This window comes from Aquarana catesbeiana, linkage group LG12 (genome assembly GCF_042186555.1).
Source record: "Aquarana catesbeiana isolate 2022-GZ linkage group LG12, ASM4218655v1, whole genome shotgun sequence".
NCBI classification, from domain to species: domain Eukaryota; kingdom Metazoa; phylum Chordata; class Amphibia; order Anura; family Ranidae; genus Aquarana; species Aquarana catesbeiana.
Window position 1 is genome coordinate 79,848,152 of NC_133335.1, and position 17,446 is coordinate 79,865,597.

The window sequence follows — 17,446 nt, forward strand, 5'->3', positions numbered from 1 at the left end:
GAACACCTTTGGGATGAATTAGAGCAGAGACTGCAAGCCAGGCCTTCTTGTCCACATCGGTGCCTGACCTCACAAATGCGCTTCTGGAAGAATGATCAAAGAAGATTAAAATTTGCATCACTTGTGTGTGCTGGGCACTTGTCATCATGACAGAAAGTGAGAAGAACCCCTCAAGGGTTGCTTTTCATTTTCTATCATATCTGAAGCTAAAAATAAAATATTTGGCTGGACTTCCACTTAAAAAAATTAATAGCCAACTACCAACTAGGCTAAAATGGCAATTTGTTTGCTATCTACATGGTCTATATAGAGCATTTCTGGGGAAATCAAGGGAGGTGGTGGCTTGTTCACAAGTCTATCAGTTACTCTGTCCCTTTGTTGTCATGCTTTTGGGAAAAACCATGGGTGAGCACTAGACAGATGGCCAGGACAGTAGGAAACTAAGGAGAACATTAGCAGTATGCACTGATTCTCGTCCACATCAGTGCCTGACCTCACAAATGCGCTTCTGGAAGAATGGTCAAACACCCAGACACAGTCCTAAACCTTGTGGACAGCCTTCCCAGAAGAGTTGAAGCTGTTATAGCTGCAAAGGGTGGCTAACTCAATATTGAACCCTACAAACTAATGCCCCGTACACACGATCAGATTTTATGACAACAAATGTTGCATGTGAGCATGTTGTCGGAAAACCCAACCGTATGTACAGTATGCTCCATCGGACATTTGCTGTCGGAATTTCCAACAACAAATGTTTGAGGGCAGGTTCTCAAATTTTCCGCCCAAAAATATTTGTTGTCGGACTTTCCGATCGTGTGTACACAAGTCCGTCAGAAAAAAGTCCACGCATGCTCGGAATCAAGTACGAGCCGGAAGCGCTCGGTCTTGTAAAACTAGCGTTCGTAATGGAGATATCAATGTACGTCTTGTACGTCACTACGTTCGTAATTGTTGGCCAACATTTGTGTGACCATGTGTATGCAAGACAAGTTGGAGCCATCACCCTTCAAACAAAAATCCACGGTTTTGTTGTCGGAAAGTCCGATTGTGTGTACAGGGCATAAGCGTGGGATGCCATTAAATTTCATGTGCAGGTAAAGGCAGGTGTACCAATACTTTTGACAATTGATGTATTGATTGATTAGTGTATTTGACCCCTGTGCCTGAATTCCAGAGCAACCAACTGTGACAGATTTGCAAGTTGTGCAACAGATTTATTACTCAAGATAACATACATTTTCACTCTAATCAGACACATAGTTAAGAAGGTGATTAAGGTCAGATTTACTTAATTCGCTGTGTGACTTTAGAGTAGGGATGGGCGAACGGTTTGGCCCAAGCATAAGTTCAGGCCGAACTTTGGTTGTTCGGATGTTCGATGAACAACAACATTATGCGGTGTTCGCGGCAAATTCGAAAGCCGCAGAACACCGTTAGAGTCTATGGGACACTAACATGAAAAACCAATAGTGCTTGTTTTAAAGGCTTATATGCAAGTTATTGTCATAAAAAGTGTTTGGGGACCCGGGTCCTGCCCCAGGGGACATGTATCAATGCAAAAAAATTTTTTAAAACAGCAGTGATTTTAATAATGCTTAAAGTGAAACAATAAAAATGAAATATTCCTTTAAATATCGTGCCTTTGGGGTCTCTATAGTATGCCTGGAAAGTGGCGCAGTTTTCCAGTGTTTAGAACAATACCACAGTAAAATTACATTTCTAAAGGAAAAAAAGAAATTCAAAACTGATTGCGGCTGTAATGAATTGTTGGGTCTCGGCAATATAGATAAAATTCATTGGAAAAAAACAGTATGGGTTCCCCCCAGTCCATTACCAGGCCCTTTGGGTCTGGTATGAATATTAAGGGGAACCCTGTGCTAATTTTTTTTTAAAAAGGCGACCCCATCTTCCTCTAACGTCACCGGGTGGCCCCGCCCTCAGCTATGTAATAGCTGTCACCGAGAATAAGCGTCAATCGGTGGGAGCCTCCCATGGAGCTGTTGCAGCTTTTTTTTTGCTTTTTTTCAGTCCGTCGAGCGGCGTGAGATGGATCTACATCGCAGGACATTTTTATTTTTTTTACTAAAGGACTTGTCCCAAAGTGTCTCCTGTCTTTTTACTGTTTTTGACACTTTTTTGTGAAATGGTAGGGGTACAATGTACCCGTTACCAATTCACATGGGGGGGCCGGGATCTGGGGGTCCCCTTGTTAAAGGGGGCTTCCAGATTCCGATAAGCCCCCCACCCGCAGACCCCCACAACCACTGGGCAATGGTTGTGGGGATGAGGCCCTTGTCCCCATCAACTTAGGGACAAGGGGGTTTGGGGACCCCAAAGCACCCTCCCAATGTTGAGGGCATGTGGCCTGGTATGGTTCAGGAGGGGGGGCGCTCTCCTGTCCCCCCTCTTTTTCTATGGCCTGTCAGGTTGCATGCTTGGATAAGGGTCTGGTATGGATTTTTTTGTGGGGACCCCTATGCCATTTTTAAAAAAAAAATTTGCACAGGGTTCCCCTTAAAATCCATACCAGACTTGAAGGGTTTGGTACAGATTTTGGGGGGACCCCTATGCAATTTTTTTTTAAATTTGGTGCAGAGTTGCCCTTAATATCCATACTAGACCTGATTGACCTGGTATGGATTTTGGGGGGACCCCCACGCAATTTTTTCTAAAAAAATTGGTCCGGGGTTCCACTTAATATTCATACCAGATCCAAAGGACCTGGTAATGGACTGGGGGGAACCCATGCTGTTTTTTTAATGAGTTTTATCTATATTGGCGAGACCAGACAATTCATTAAAGCCGCGATCAGTTTTAAATGACTTTTTCCTTTAGAAATGTCATTTTGCCATGGTATTGTTCTAAACACGGGAAAACTGTGCTACTTTACAGGCATACTATAGACACCCCCCAGGCACGATATTTAAAGGAATATAACATTTTTATTGTTTCACTTTAAGCATTACTAAAATCACTGCTCCTGAAAAAAGTTCATTTTTAAAACTTTTTTTTGCATGGACACATGTCCCCTGGTGCAGGACCCGGGTCCCCAAATACTTTTTATGACAATAACTTGCATATAAGCCTTTAAAATTAGCACTTTTGATTTTTCATGTTCGTGTCCCATAGACTTTAATGGTGTTCGTATGTTCGTCCAAATTTTTTGCCTGTTCGCAAGTTCTGGTGTGAACCGAACTGGGGGTGTTCGTCTTATCTTTACTTTAGAGCAGCCAGAGGGGGAATTTATTCAAAACACATAAACACTTCCAGCAAATAGTGTTCTGCCTCAGAGTCTACTTGTGCAGTGAATCCTCAAAAGCAATGGAATAACACCCTTCAGGTATGCAGCCCTCCTCAGATCGGGAAATCTAGTAGACAACTGTAAAAGAGCACACAGGAGGGTGCAAACACCTAATACATTACCGAAGGTTTATTGTATAAAACAAAATATACAGCTAAGTGGATAGTTCTGAAGAAGGGCGTGTGTCCCCCGAAACACGTCAACTTGCCACCGCAGCATTACAATGTGTTTGGCCACACTATTCCCGCACTGGGTTGAGATTTAATTTTATACAATGCCTGTATACATTTATTTTTGTGAGTATCCGTTTGTTTCGTTGTATACAAAAAACCTTTAGTAATGCACTAGGCATGTGCGCCCTCCTGTGTGCTCTTTTACAGGGGAGGAATTTATGACTCAAGCTTTACCTTGTAATAAATCTGTTGCACAATCTCATTGCTTCTGTTTAGCCTTGCCTTGCTGTGCAACGAAACTGATAAATGTCCCTCACTGTATTTCTCCAGTCATTCAAGGAAGACAAGAGGGGACATTAATCAATTCCGTGACAACTGTCACTTGATGATCTAAAACAGAGGCTCCTAACCTGGGGTCCATGGACCCCTAAGTGGGCTCATGGATGGGTTTCAGGGGGATTGTGAAGGTTATGGAAAAAAAAAATTCACTATACAGCCCCCTGTCCCAATAAATGGTTTCCCATTGAAAGAAATTAAAGAAAATGCACCCTGCCACTGCTTACAGTGTCAACTGCTAAGAATCTCTTGACTCGTTGTTGGCCCATGTTTACCATTTACATTTGTATCATCATTCTCCATAATAGCAAGCACTAATTCTCATATTTTCTAGTAGTAGTAGTAGTAGTAGTAGAAGTAATAATAGATTTGAGCAGAAGAAATATAGTTTTGTTTAAATATCCTGCCCGGGTTGTTTTAACTTTGGATAGTAAAAAAAAAATTCTGCCAGTAAATACATTATACAGCCCACTTCCTGTTCTTGTCTGGTAATAAGCCTAGGCTTATGATATCCTGCACAGCTCTCTCTCTCACTCTCATGAGGAAGGGAGGGGGAATAAGAGGGCCAATGAAAGCTGCAGAGCTGGATGTGTGCCTCTGTGTGTGTGTGTAAATCCAGGAAGTGAACAGGCAGCAGCTTCAGCTGCCCACAGTTAAAATGGCTGCAGCCAGACTTAGTGAAGGGAGACTTTTGGAGCATATTTGGCAGGTACAGAATCACAGTATATATAAAATAATATGCAAAGTGGTTGGAGGGAAGCTTCAGAATTACAAAGATGTTTTTATTACAAATTATGTGAGCAGACTGCAGTTCCTCTTTAATTTGTACACGAAGATTGTATTTCATTTTTGTAATTAGTGGTGCTTTTTTCATGAAAGAGAGTGTTTTTTTTTAAGATTGTTCACTTTATTAATACTTTTTATTCAGAAAACACATAAAATAAATAATCTGTGTTCACAGATTTAGGCCAGAATGTATTCTGCTATATATAGTAAAAAAAACAAATAAATGTACAGTATATTATTTAGTGTGTGTGAAAGTTATAGGATCTACAGAGCATTGTATATACAGTATATTTAAAATTCATGAGCTCCGTTATTCTGACTACCTATCACATTTCTTGAGGTCCTAAAATGCTAGGACAGTAGAAACATCCCAAAAATTGTAAAGTGCACACCACATGGTATTTAGTAAGAGGCATTGTAAATGTAAAAATCAATTAAACTAGATTTTGTTTTTCAAACATAACATAAGAAAACTTCCAATTTTACTCTAAAAACACATTTTGCTACTGTTCTTGAGTATAGAGATACCACATACCTATGTTAAACTTTTAAACTGCCTAGCCGAATATGGGGACCCAAAATCCAAGGAGTACCTTCAGAGTTTCAAGGGCATAAATTAAGCTTTTTATTGCCTGACTACCTGGAGGCCCCGAAATGCCAGGAAGGTAGAAACAAGCAAAAAATGCCCACATTTTGAAAAGCAGAGTATACAAGGTATTTGCTAAGAAACATTTTTTCATTTTTTTTGCCACAAGTTTTTTGAAAATGAAAAAAGAAAATGAATTTTGTAAGTAACGTTTTATTAAGATATTTCTCACACACAGCACAGGTATACTTAAAATTATACTCCAATGACCTTCTTCCACTCTTCCTGAATATGGTAATACCACATGTGAGACTTTTTCGCTACCTAGAGGAGCCAACAATGTATATTTATAGTCAATCACATAGTCCAACATGGTAGATTCATGTCAATCACAATCAACAACACCCTCTCCTGTTTACTGATTGCTAAAAATGAGAGCCCTATTCCCTTAGCTGAATGTAAGGGCATGTCCATATTTATGAAATACTTGAAAGATCATGGATTTTATAGGCACCAGAGTACAAAAGATTCTTCAAAATTCATAATTTTATTACAAGGTTTCTAAACTGCACTAATGATTAGTACAATTTAGGCAGTACTCATATTGTGATATTTTAATGCGTGTTTATGTTTTAGAAACCTTGTGTAGCAATTACTCTCGGTGGAGCTGCTGGTTTAAGCAGGCTGTTAGCGTCACCTTCGTTACCTCTATTTCACCAGAAGCGGGTCTAGGGTCCCGTTGAGTTTAACACCAAATAATGCAGGCACCGGACACTTGAGCATCTTTTCCAATGCTTTAATAAACATGAATTGAAGGAAGTAGCAGGAAAGAGGTTGAAGAAAAGTTGCAGGGAAGCTCAAATACCTTTTCTTAGCGTAGTATTAGGAATTGAAAGCTTGTAGATGAATACACTCTCTCTGTAGAGTTGAATCTAACCTAGCAGCCAGTACGCAGCACGAACAAAAGTCTCTGCCACAGACTTGATCGAAATGAAACCTGTACAATCCTCTGCCACAGGATGTAATGGTTTATGATGAACAGCAAACACAGCACTAGAACCTTTAAGCCGACCCGGCAGTACTATGAGGTAGGATTACTTTAGGATGCATCCTCCAACTTAGTCACTAGGCCCCTCTCCAGACCAGCACTCTGCATGGTCCATCCATGATGGGTCCTCCCCTGGGATCTTCTCAGTTGTCCAGCTTCTTCACATAGGATAGACAGCCCAGGACCATTCCTCTGCCGCTGTGGTAGACCCCAGACAGGCTTCTGGGCCCACCCACACGCTGCAGCGACGTGGGCCTCCCGATCAGAGGTCCACGAGGTAGTACTCTTAGCGCATACCTGTCGGCCAGGAGGGCCAGCAGGTGGAACGGAACGAACCCTAAAACATGGCATCTGCTCCATAAATACCCTCCCCCAGAATGCAACTCAGAGGACCACCTCCACCGAGTTATCTCCGGGACAGAGGAGCACACATACGCTTCAGCGCATTGCCTTTCCAACACTGACCCATGGTTACAAAGACACCCACAGGCACAGTGTGAAACTACATGCAACACAGCCAAGCTGGAACAGAGGCAAATCTGACTACGTATAACAGATAATTCACTAAATTTACCTAGCAGCAGTAGATTAAAAATCTACCAGCGCTACACTTGTAATAAAATTAAGAATTTTGAAGAATCTGGTGTGCTCTGGTGCCTATAAAGTCCACAATCTTTCAAGTATTTAATGCAAACCAATTTAGGACTCTGCTATTGTTTTTGTATCCACAGTACCACCCTGTGTTGATGCAAACACACTTAATCCATGTCCATATATTATAGACATGACCATATTTGAGCAATGACATTACTCCGTATACCCAGTGATGTCACTGTCCAAATACAGTGATTTCCATATTTGGTAAATTATATATCCAAGGGATACTCTGCCCCTTTGTTTACATTCAACCACAAGCTGTCCCTCGAAGGCTGTGTCGCAAGTGAAACTCACTGAAACTCTCTGTTGCTACCTCACCCAGCAGCCCTGCCCTGTTATGTTGCGCCCACAAGTCATTCACATGCAAATGTCACAGAGGCTCATTAATATGCCAATTCCACAGAGGCTCATTTATAGGCAAACCTCCCCTAACTACTAGGCAAATCAGCACCTTGCTCAGTAAGGGGAGGGACAGTACCTCTTTAGAGGTTGAAGCCACATGCTGATGTAGCACCGAGAAGAGGAAGTGAAAAGAGAAGATGAGCTGGAGAGCAATGAGATACTGCTCACCCACACTATCCACACTGTGCAACCACACAGACACTTAGGTCTCCTCTGAGGGGTTTGGAAAGAGGGGTTAGCCATTTTCAAGATGGAGGTGGGGGTGTCTATTACGTTACTACTTACACTAACTTTGGGGCAAATTCTCTCTAACTGACCAGCAGTAAGGAGCACAATATTACTGACCATTACCCTCTGTTCACAGTTCTGTTCCACATAACCCTGACTAGGGATGGGCCCGATTTTCGAGTCGAACTTAAGTTCGACTCGAACATTGGGTGTTTGCCTGTTCGCCGAATAGCGAACAATTTGGGGTGTCCGCAGCAAATTTGACAGCCGCGGAATACCCTTTAAAAGTCTATGGGAGAAATCAAAATTGCTCATTTTAAAGGCTTATATGCATGGTATTGTCAAAAAAAGTGTTTGGGAACCCGGGTCCTGCCCCAGGGGACATGTATCAATGCAAAAAAAGTTTTAAAAAGGGCCGTTTTTTCGGGAGCAGTGATTTTAATAATGCTTAAAGTGAAACAATAAAAGTAAAAAAATTGGTTTAAATTTCGTACCTGGGGGGTCTCTATAGTATGCTTGTAAAGTGGCACATGTTTCCCGTGTTTAGAACAGTCCCTACACAAAATGACATTTCTAAAGGAAAAAAAGTCATCTAAAACTACTTGCAGCTATAATGAATTGTCGGTCCCGGCAATACAGATTAAAGAAGTCATTGAAAAAAACGGCATTGGATCCACCCAGTCGATTACCAGTCCCTTTGGGTCTGGTATGAATTTTAAGGGGAACCCCGAACCAAAATTTTTTTAAAAAATGGCGTGGGGGTCCCCCTCAAAATCCATACCAGACTCTTCAGGTCTGGTATGGATTTTAAGGGGAACTTCGCGCAAAAATTAAAAAAAAAATGGTGTGGGGGTCCCCCCAAAAATCCATACCAGACCCTTATCTGAGCACGCAACCTGGCAGGCCGCAGAAAGAGAGGGGGGATGAGAGAGCGCCCCCTCCTGAACCGTACCAGGCCACATGCCCTCAACATGGGGAGGGTGCTTTGGGGTAGCCCCCCAAAGCACCTTGTCCCCATGTTGATGGGGACAAGGGCCTCATGCCCACAACCCTTGCCCGGTGGTTGTGGGGGTCCTCCGGCCTCCCCCCGTGTGAAATGGTAATGGGGTACATATGTATCCCTACCATTTCACAAAAAAAGTGTCAAAATGGTAAAAATGACAAGACGTGACTTGGGACAAGTCCTTTATTGAAAAATAAAAAAATTAAAATGGCCCACGAAGTCCATTCTTCTTCTCTTGCTCCGCTGATGGACCGAAAAAGAAAAAAAAAAAAGCTGTGACCGACCCGCCTCCATGGGAGGCTCCCACCGTATGACACATCTTCGCTTTGACAGATCTTTTATAACTGAGGGCAGGGCCACACCGTGACGTTCCCAGGTGACCCCGCCCCCCTCTGACGCAAGGGACTTCCCTATGGCTTTCCCACGGCATCTGAGGGTCCATCAGCGGAGCAAAAGAAGAAGAATGGACTTTGTGGGACATTTTTATTATTTTTTATTTATTTATTTTAAAGGACTTTTCGTCTTTCGTCATTTTGACACTTTTTTTGTGAAATGGTTGGTGTACATTTGTACACCATTACCATTTCACACAGGGGGAGGCCAGGATCTGGGGGTCCCCTTGTTAAGGGGGGCTTCCAGATTCCGATAAGCCTCCCGTCCGCAGACCCCCACAACCACCGGGCAAGGGTTGTGGAGATGAGGCCCTTGTCCCCATCAACATGGGGACAAGGTGTTTAGGGGGCCTACCCCAAAGCACCCTCCCCATGTTGAGGGCATGTGTCACGTACCTGGTAGGTTGTGAGCCTGAAGTGCAGGAAAAGACCTCCCTTACAGCTCCCACTCCCGTTCCCCTGGAATGGAGACAGAGGGCCAGGAGTGAAGAGTGGTATGGGTGCCTGGCAGGATCAACAGTTGCTGAAAGTCCAGTAGTGGTGGCACCCTCTGGAGTCAGTAGTCTGAGGAGTAGACTGAGGACAGAGACTGGAATGCAGGACTGGAACCAGGAACAACAGCAGGTAATAGCAGACTGGAAGCTGGACTGGAACAACAGCAGAAGATAGCCTGGAACACTGGACTGGAACCAGGAACAACAGCAGGTAATAGACTGGAACGCTGGACTGGAACACAGCAGAAGGTAGCCTGGAAAGCTGGACTGGAACACAGCAGAAGGTAGCCTGGAACGCTGGACTGGAACCAGGAACAACAGCAGGTAATAGCAAACTGGAAGCTGGACTGGAACCAGGAACAACAGCAGGTAATAGCAGACTGGAAGCTGGACTGGAACAACAGCAGAAGATAGCCTGGAACGCTGGACTGGAACACAGCAGGAGGTAGCCTGGAACGCTGGGCTGGAACACAGCAGAAGGTAGCCTGGAACGCTGGACTGGAACCAGGAACAACAGCAGGTAATAGCAAACTGGAAGCTGGACTGGAACCAGGAACAACAGCAGGTAATAGCAGACTGGAAGCTGATGAACACAGCGGAGGGTCAACAAGCCGGTGGTCAGCAAAGTTCAGACAGCAGAGGTACCAGGGGTAATGCAGAGGGATGGTCAGGCAAGCCAAGAGGGTCTGGTGCAGGCAGATAGCAGGATCGTCAAACAGGAAGCCGGGTCAGATAACAGGAAACACAGATCAGATCAGGTAACACTCACAGAACGCTGTAGAGCAGACAGCGGGGATGGAGTGTGACAGGCAGGTTTAAATAGCCCGCCTGACACCAGCGGAAGTGCGCGCGCGCGTGCCCGTGCGTGACCGCACCCGTGAACGCGCGCGCATGCGCAATGGGACCCGTGGCCGGGTTACCGTGCGCCTGGGACGCCGGTTACTGGCAGGATCTTCATGACAGCATGTGGCCTAGTACGGTTTAGGAGGGGGGACGCTCTCTTGCCCCCCCTCTTTTCCTGCGGCCTGCCAGGTTGCGTGCCCGGATAAGGGTCTTTTATGGATTTTTGGGGGGACCCCCACGCCATTTTTTTTTTTAAATATACGCGTTTATTGATTTTCAAAAAGACAGACAGCAAACAAAAATGAATACTTTCAGCAATTAAAGAAACTATATACATAGAAAACAAAACATACAAAAAAAAAAAACCCGCATACATACATACATTGGTCATATCTGGTTCCTGTGCCAGTTTAATTTTAAAGTGGATGTAAACCCGAATTTTTTTTTTTTATATCATACTGTAGAGTATAAGATTTCCTATCATTTGAGCCCAGTCTTGCCACACAGAGTTAATCCATCTCTGAGCAATCCTCTTTTATTGTTCAGTGAGAAAAATCTTGACAAACTGAGAAAAACTTTGTCAAATACTCCCCCTTGCTGTGAGTGACAGCCTAAGACACAGGCATTATTTTTTAATTCTCTCCCCCACTCCTTTCTTCAGCAGCTCTGCAAGGATTGGCTGTTCCACACCTCACCATGATTTGGCATGCTGAAGCCATGCGGTTACTTTCCTGTCTTTTCACTGGATGTTAGAGATCATAGCAGAAGTTCAGCAGAAGTTCAGTGTTAGAAATAAACAGTAGAAATGCATATTGACAAGGAGTGTAGAGGTGGGCGGGGAGTCTACTGACATCACGACTCCACCCACTGAGCGCCAGACAACAGACCCACCCACAGAATCTGCAGTTTTCAGCTCTCATAACAGACAGAGGGGAGACATTTGACAGGTAAAGATACATGCAGGAGGCATGCATATCCTTATAGATAACCCCTATGGCAGTAGTTTAGAAAGGATGACATTGGGTTTACATCCACTTTAAAGAAAGGTGTTATCCCATGTTACATATGTACACCTAGAGTTTTCACATAATCATGAGTCCTTGCCCAATAACTAATGGAGAGATTGCCAAGAGTCATATTCCTCTAGGAGGCTATTGAGGCTGTAGAGGGGTCCGTGAGCCATTTGGACCAAACCTTTTCATATTTGAGGAGACAGCCCCTGGTTCCCCTTAATATTCATACCAGACCCAAAAGAGACTGGTAATGGACTGGAGGGATCCCAAGCCGTTTTTTTTCAATGACTTCTTTTATCTGTATTGCCGGGACCAACAATTCATTATAGCTGCGAGTAGTTTTAAATGACTTTTTTTCCTTTAGAAATGTAATTTTGTGCAGGGACTGTTCTAAACACGGGAAACATGCGCCACTTTACAGACATACTATAGACACCCCCCAGGTAAGAAATTTAAAGGAATATTTCACTTTTATTGTTTGACTTTAAGCATTATTAAAATCACTGCTCCTGAAAGAACGGCCGTTTTTAAAACTTTTTTTTGCATTGATACATGTCCCCTGGGGCAGGACCCAGGTCCCCAAACACTTTTTATGACAATAACTTACATATAAGCCTTTAAAATGAGCAATTTTGATTATTCATGTTCGTGTCCCATAGACTTTACCGGTGTTCACCTGTTCAAACAAATTTTTTGCCTGTTTGCATGTTCTGCTGTGTTCGGCTCATCCCTAATCCTGACCCCTGTACTGTATCCTATGGTACATGTTGTCACTTGTAACCCCTGCACTATACATACTATGTTATATGTTATTACTTCTTACCCCTGCATTGTAATTGCTATGTTGCATGTTATAATCCTGATATCTGCATTATATTTTCCAAGTTGTTCATTGTATGTTATACTCCTGAACCCTGCACTGCATTCACTATGTTCTACATTGTATTGCTGACCCTTAAACTATATATGCCATGTTGTACATTATATGCCTGACTCCTGCACTGCATTTACTATGTTCTACATTATACTCTTGACCCTGAACTCTATGCTTAGCTATATATTATATTCTTGACCCGTACACTGCATTCCCTATGTTGTACATTGTATTCCTGACCCATGCACTGTATATATAAATAGTAACTTGCGGCAAAACATGTGTCTGCTAACCATGTTTGGGGTGTCATTATCAATTAGATTGCATTCACATCTGAGAAAATAGTAGTAATGGAAAGGGAAACAGTATCCAAAAGTTAGGGGGGATATAACTGCAGAGTAGGTAAGGCACAGATGCAATGTGGAATGCTTAATGTCCTGCCTCAATTAACTCAGGTCCTGCTAACAGGGCATATATTGGGTGATGGGCCTTCTCGCCATTCCCTTTGATTCAGCTGGATGATTGCAGTAAAAATCGGGCACCTCACTCTCTCTCTTTCTCTCTGAGGTGCCTACGAAGACTTGCTGTGCAAAGCTAAGGGTGGCATGTCTCTCCAGTCCCTCTGCAGCTAAGGCACGGCTCGATCACAGTGGTCTGTATTGTGCAACAAAGACATCTCTTTTTCTTTCTTTCTGGGCCTCTTGCCCTGCCCAATTTCATCCAGCCTGGGAGCCACCATCCCTGGCTACAGTCCCTGGCACCAAATAGTGTAAAGCTTACACAGGCAGACCAGTAAAAGCCATTTGCCCCAAACTCCACTCCTAACTGCGTTTTGGGAACTGTAGTATAACATGTTCACTGGCCCCATTGCATGGCTGCTGTCTTGCACTACAACTCCCACGATTCACCGCTCTCTACATAGAAGTCTATGGACTAGCTTGGATTTGCTCTCCCCTTGCTGGTTGGGGAGAAAAGGGGACGAGGAAGAAAAATATCAGCACTACAGTAGAAAATAGAGCAACAGATGGCCTTGTCTCCTTCTCCATGTTGCTGTAGCCCAGCATCTGGCTACACATGATTTTTTAAGTGATCATGCTCACTTACCTTGAGGTTCTGCAAAAGTATCACAGATGTTTCCCCTGCCCCCATGAGAAGCAGTTACTGGTTCATCAAATCCTTTTTGTTATGTTTAGAAGGGCAAATGTGCAACGTAAGAATATTGATGACCTTTAATAACTTTAGACCAGGCTTAGAGCGGTTAATGTAACTTTTACTGTTAGAATGCAGCATGGCAATACAAAACAAATAACATCTTGTCCCTGATCCTAACTAATGTAACATAGTGACCCAGGCATACCTGCATGAGGAAAGAGTCCATAAAGGCAAAGTCCATGGCTTGGAACTGTCCTTGATTTCTGATTTCTTCAGTGCCACTCTTGTGCTCGCAGGTCAGTCTCTGTTCCACCTATACTCACGTCCCATTCTCGAGCCCTCAATCTTAGCTTTTCTAAGCCAATAATGTTTAACCTTTTCCCCGGCCTGGGCCAGCTGCTGGATAACTAAATACAAACATGTTTCAACCTGCCTACTTCACAGCAGTTACTGAGTTCCTGCTGCCCAAAAACAGCTTTCAAGTTGCTCCTCCATGTGGAAAGTTCAGTACTGGATTTAATAAAGATCTGTGTCTCTGAAGTCACTTTTTTCTCGGAGTCAATCCAAGTTTCATCCTGCGTTGAGTCTTGATAAAGGGGGAGTGTTGTCACTCCCAAAACACATTGGATGTTTTTATTTGACTCATCACCTACAATTAAAATCATCTTGGACACTTTTATCCAGTTTTGGTCTGGTTCTCCTTGCTATATTTCTATAGTCTGAGCTACTTTCGGATGCACATTGAGGAATACCTTGCTGTGTGGGAGCTGCCTCACCAGAACTATTGAGATTGTTTTAAGTGTTCCTTTATATAACGTCATGTGCAGGATTAAAAGTTCCCAGCACCTCTTTGAGTATGTTGTTTTGGACTTTGTTCTAATGTCATGGTAATAAGAGTTAAGGGTATTGTTATTGACAATATAGATTAACCTCCTTCTACTCTCCTGAAGAAACTAAAGTGTGAAACACAATGGGATAAAAGACCACTCCCCCTATGTTCCTAAATTAATTGAGGAGTGAGGGATCAGCAGATGCGCACTGTTATCATGATGATGTAACATGTACTAAGGGAATGGGCTATATAGGAAAAGTTGTTTTTTGCATTATGCCCATGATATTAAATGTATAGTGTTAAAAGTTTGTCCTTTCTTATGCATAAGGATATTTTTCATACCTAGTTGTTCAATTTGTATTATGAAATAAAATTTGTACATCTTTTAGTAACGTGAAGTTGATTGTATAGCACCTTAACCATCCAGCCCATGTACATAAAGTCTGGATGGGATGCATGTCAATGGGGGTGGATGTTCCTGAACATCCTCCCACATCAGAGGCTCCTGCCTGGCTCACAGAGCACACACCCAGGAGCCCGGTGATCGGTGTGTCCCCCAGAACCTGCCGATCACATTACCGATGTGTCCAGGTGATCACATAGTCTTGTACCATCTGATTGTTGTGTCCAATTACAGCAACCACATGGTGAACAATAGAAACCGAAAGTAAACTTTGGGTCTCTCTGCTCTCACAAAAATTTGCAGCCTGTGAGTGTACAGCAGCCTGTCACACTGCATGTACACTCACAGAGTGCAGTGCGTGTTTCTACTGTCCTGGTGCTCCAGGGCCTCCAAAAATGAGATAGGTAGTCAGGAACTAATTTATGCCCCTAGAAAGTCTGAAGGTACTCCTTGAATTTTGGACCCCTCTGTGTATCTAGGGTGTGAAAAAAATTGCAGAATGTGTTTTGGGGTGTATTTCTAAGTATGCCCATGCTGTTTTTTTAAAAATATCTTTAATTGACAACTGTGTGTAAAAAAATACATTTTCATTTTCTTGTGACAAAAAATTACATTTTCAACAGACTCATTATGTTTTTCAGAAAATACTTTGGAGTGTTTTATTTCCAAAATGGGGTCATTTTGTATGAGTTTCCACTGTCCTGGTGCTCCAGGGCCTTCAAAAGTGTGATAGGTAGTCAGGAAATTAGATGCATAATCTATGCCCCTGGAACGCTTGAAGGTACTCCTTGGATTTCGGGCCCTTCTATGCATCTAGGCTGTGAAAAAGTCTCACACATGTTGTATCCCCATACTCAGAAGTCATACCAGAATGTGTTTTGGGGTGTAATTGCAAGAATGCCTATGCTGTGTGTGAAAAATAGCTTGTTAAAATTACAACTTTGTAAAAAAAAAAATTATTTAATTTCTTAATTTTCCAAAAAACTTTTACAAAAAAATTACAACCTCAAAAAACTCACCATGCCTTTTACTAAATACTTTGGACTGTGTACTTTTAAAAAAGGGGTCATTTTGAGGTTATTTGTACTGTCCTGGCATTTTAGGGTCTCAAGAATTGAGATGAGGCAGTCAGTACCTCGGGAAGGATTTTTCAAATATACATCCCATAGTTTGTAGGCTCTATAACAATCAGACAGACTAGATAATATTCACTAACAAAATCTCCTGCACTCAAGTGATGTGAAGGCAATAGATATCGCCTAGAATCTCTAGGGTCAGGGGACACCCAATGGAATCACTGTATAAAAAAAATGAAAAGAGGGCGCACCAACTTTGCGCATTACCCAAGTGGTGTTTGATGGTATATATAAAGAAAGGAAATATACTCACAAACAAGTAGCTCATAAAAACATATCATACTCCACGGCTGAGAACCTTCCAGGTGGCTGATGCGTTTCAAGGGGAGATCCCCTCTTTCCTCAGAGCCCCAAGTGATCTCGCCTCTAAACGCATCAGCCATCTGCAAGGCTCTCTAGGTTGCTGGACACGGTCCCGTTGACCTGGTCGCTTTGTGTCCATTGTGGACTTTGATATGTTTTTATGATCTAGTTGTTTGTGAGTATATTTCCTTTCTTTCTATATACCAATAAACACCACTTGGGTAATGCGCAAGGTTGGTGTGCCCTCTTTTTGTTTTTTTCTACAGAATTAATATTCACTGTTTTGGGTTATTTTTACCCAAAAAAAGTAGCAGAATAAATTTTGACCTAAATGTATGAAGAAAGATTATTTATTTGCAAAACTAAGAAAAAAAGTGTTTTTTTTTTAAATATTTTTGTTTATATAGCAAAAACAAAACAACAAAAACAGTTGTGATTATATATCACCAAAAGAAAGCTGTATCTGTCTCAAAAAATGATAACATTTTCATATGGGTACAGTGTTGCATGTCTGAGTAATTGTCACTCAAAGTGGTTGCCTTAGTATTTTCAGTGTCTTTACCCATCTGTAAGTCCCATATATGAATGTTTACTTTAGAATAAATAAATTAATTAATGAACATGAATTAAGTGGTGTTTGCATATTACATTTCTAAACTTCTATGAATTACACCTCTACATCAATAAGATCTTTTAACCTTAGTACATAGGATGAAATACATACATTCAAATAAAGAGAATTTTACTTTATAGATACAGTATTTATACACAAAAGTGAAAACCTTTGAAGCATTAGAAATTAATAACAAGGAAGGCAAAGAAATAGTAAAAGCAGTTAAAGAACGTTGACTAGCAACTGACCTCTCATCCATATTGGACCTGCCTGGCAATCCTTATACAGAATTGCATTTTTGTTCCTCCAGGTGAAGTACATTTGGAAAAGCATCCACAAAATACAGATGGCCATCATGATAGTTAGATATATGAGAAAGTCTTTTTCAAAGATATCAATGTCCTCAATGTACACACAGGTTAGCAAAGCACAGCTAAAGAGTAAGACATTGGAGCCTGCCAATCCAGAGAGTAGCCTACTTCCTTTTTTCCAGTCATTCTGAATTTTCTCTTGTTTGATGGGTGTCTTGTTCTGTACTGGATCATCAGTAGTGTTCAAATCTAAATTATCCCCCATTGTAGCTTCAAAATGGAGTCAATCTTCATGTGTAAGTACAATTTGATTCAGCACAAATGACCATGGTGTATCTCCTACAACATTTAAAGTACGGGCTGAATGCTTTTAATTCCTGCAAAGCAGGAATATCAAGTCCTTTTCTTGGATTGCTGTTCAATGGGCGGATAAAGCTCTCCTCCCTTGTCCTAGCGTGCTGTTATAGTCTTATATTAAATAACCATATTAAGTAGATGATAATCCCTAGATCAGGGATGTCAAACTCTGCATTTGAATATTACTGGTTTTAGAAATAACT

At 42.1% G+C, this 17,446-nt stretch overlaps 1 protein-coding gene across 1 annotated transcript in view; it reads right to left on the reverse strand.

The window, feature by feature from the left end:
- Positions 1 to 17,246, reverse strand: part of LOC141114442 (proton channel OTOP2-like) — a 66,778-nt gene extending 49,532 nt beyond the window's left edge. Inside the window, exon 1 of the mRNA XM_073608116.1 lies at positions 16,824 to 17,246. Within this exon, the coding sequence (XP_073464217.1) occupies positions 16,824 to 17,151 (328 nt within the window). The 5' untranslated portion in view covers positions 17,152 to 17,246. The remainder of the gene's footprint in view (positions 1 to 16,823) is intronic.
- Positions 17,247 to 17,446: the final 200 nt, after the last annotated feature.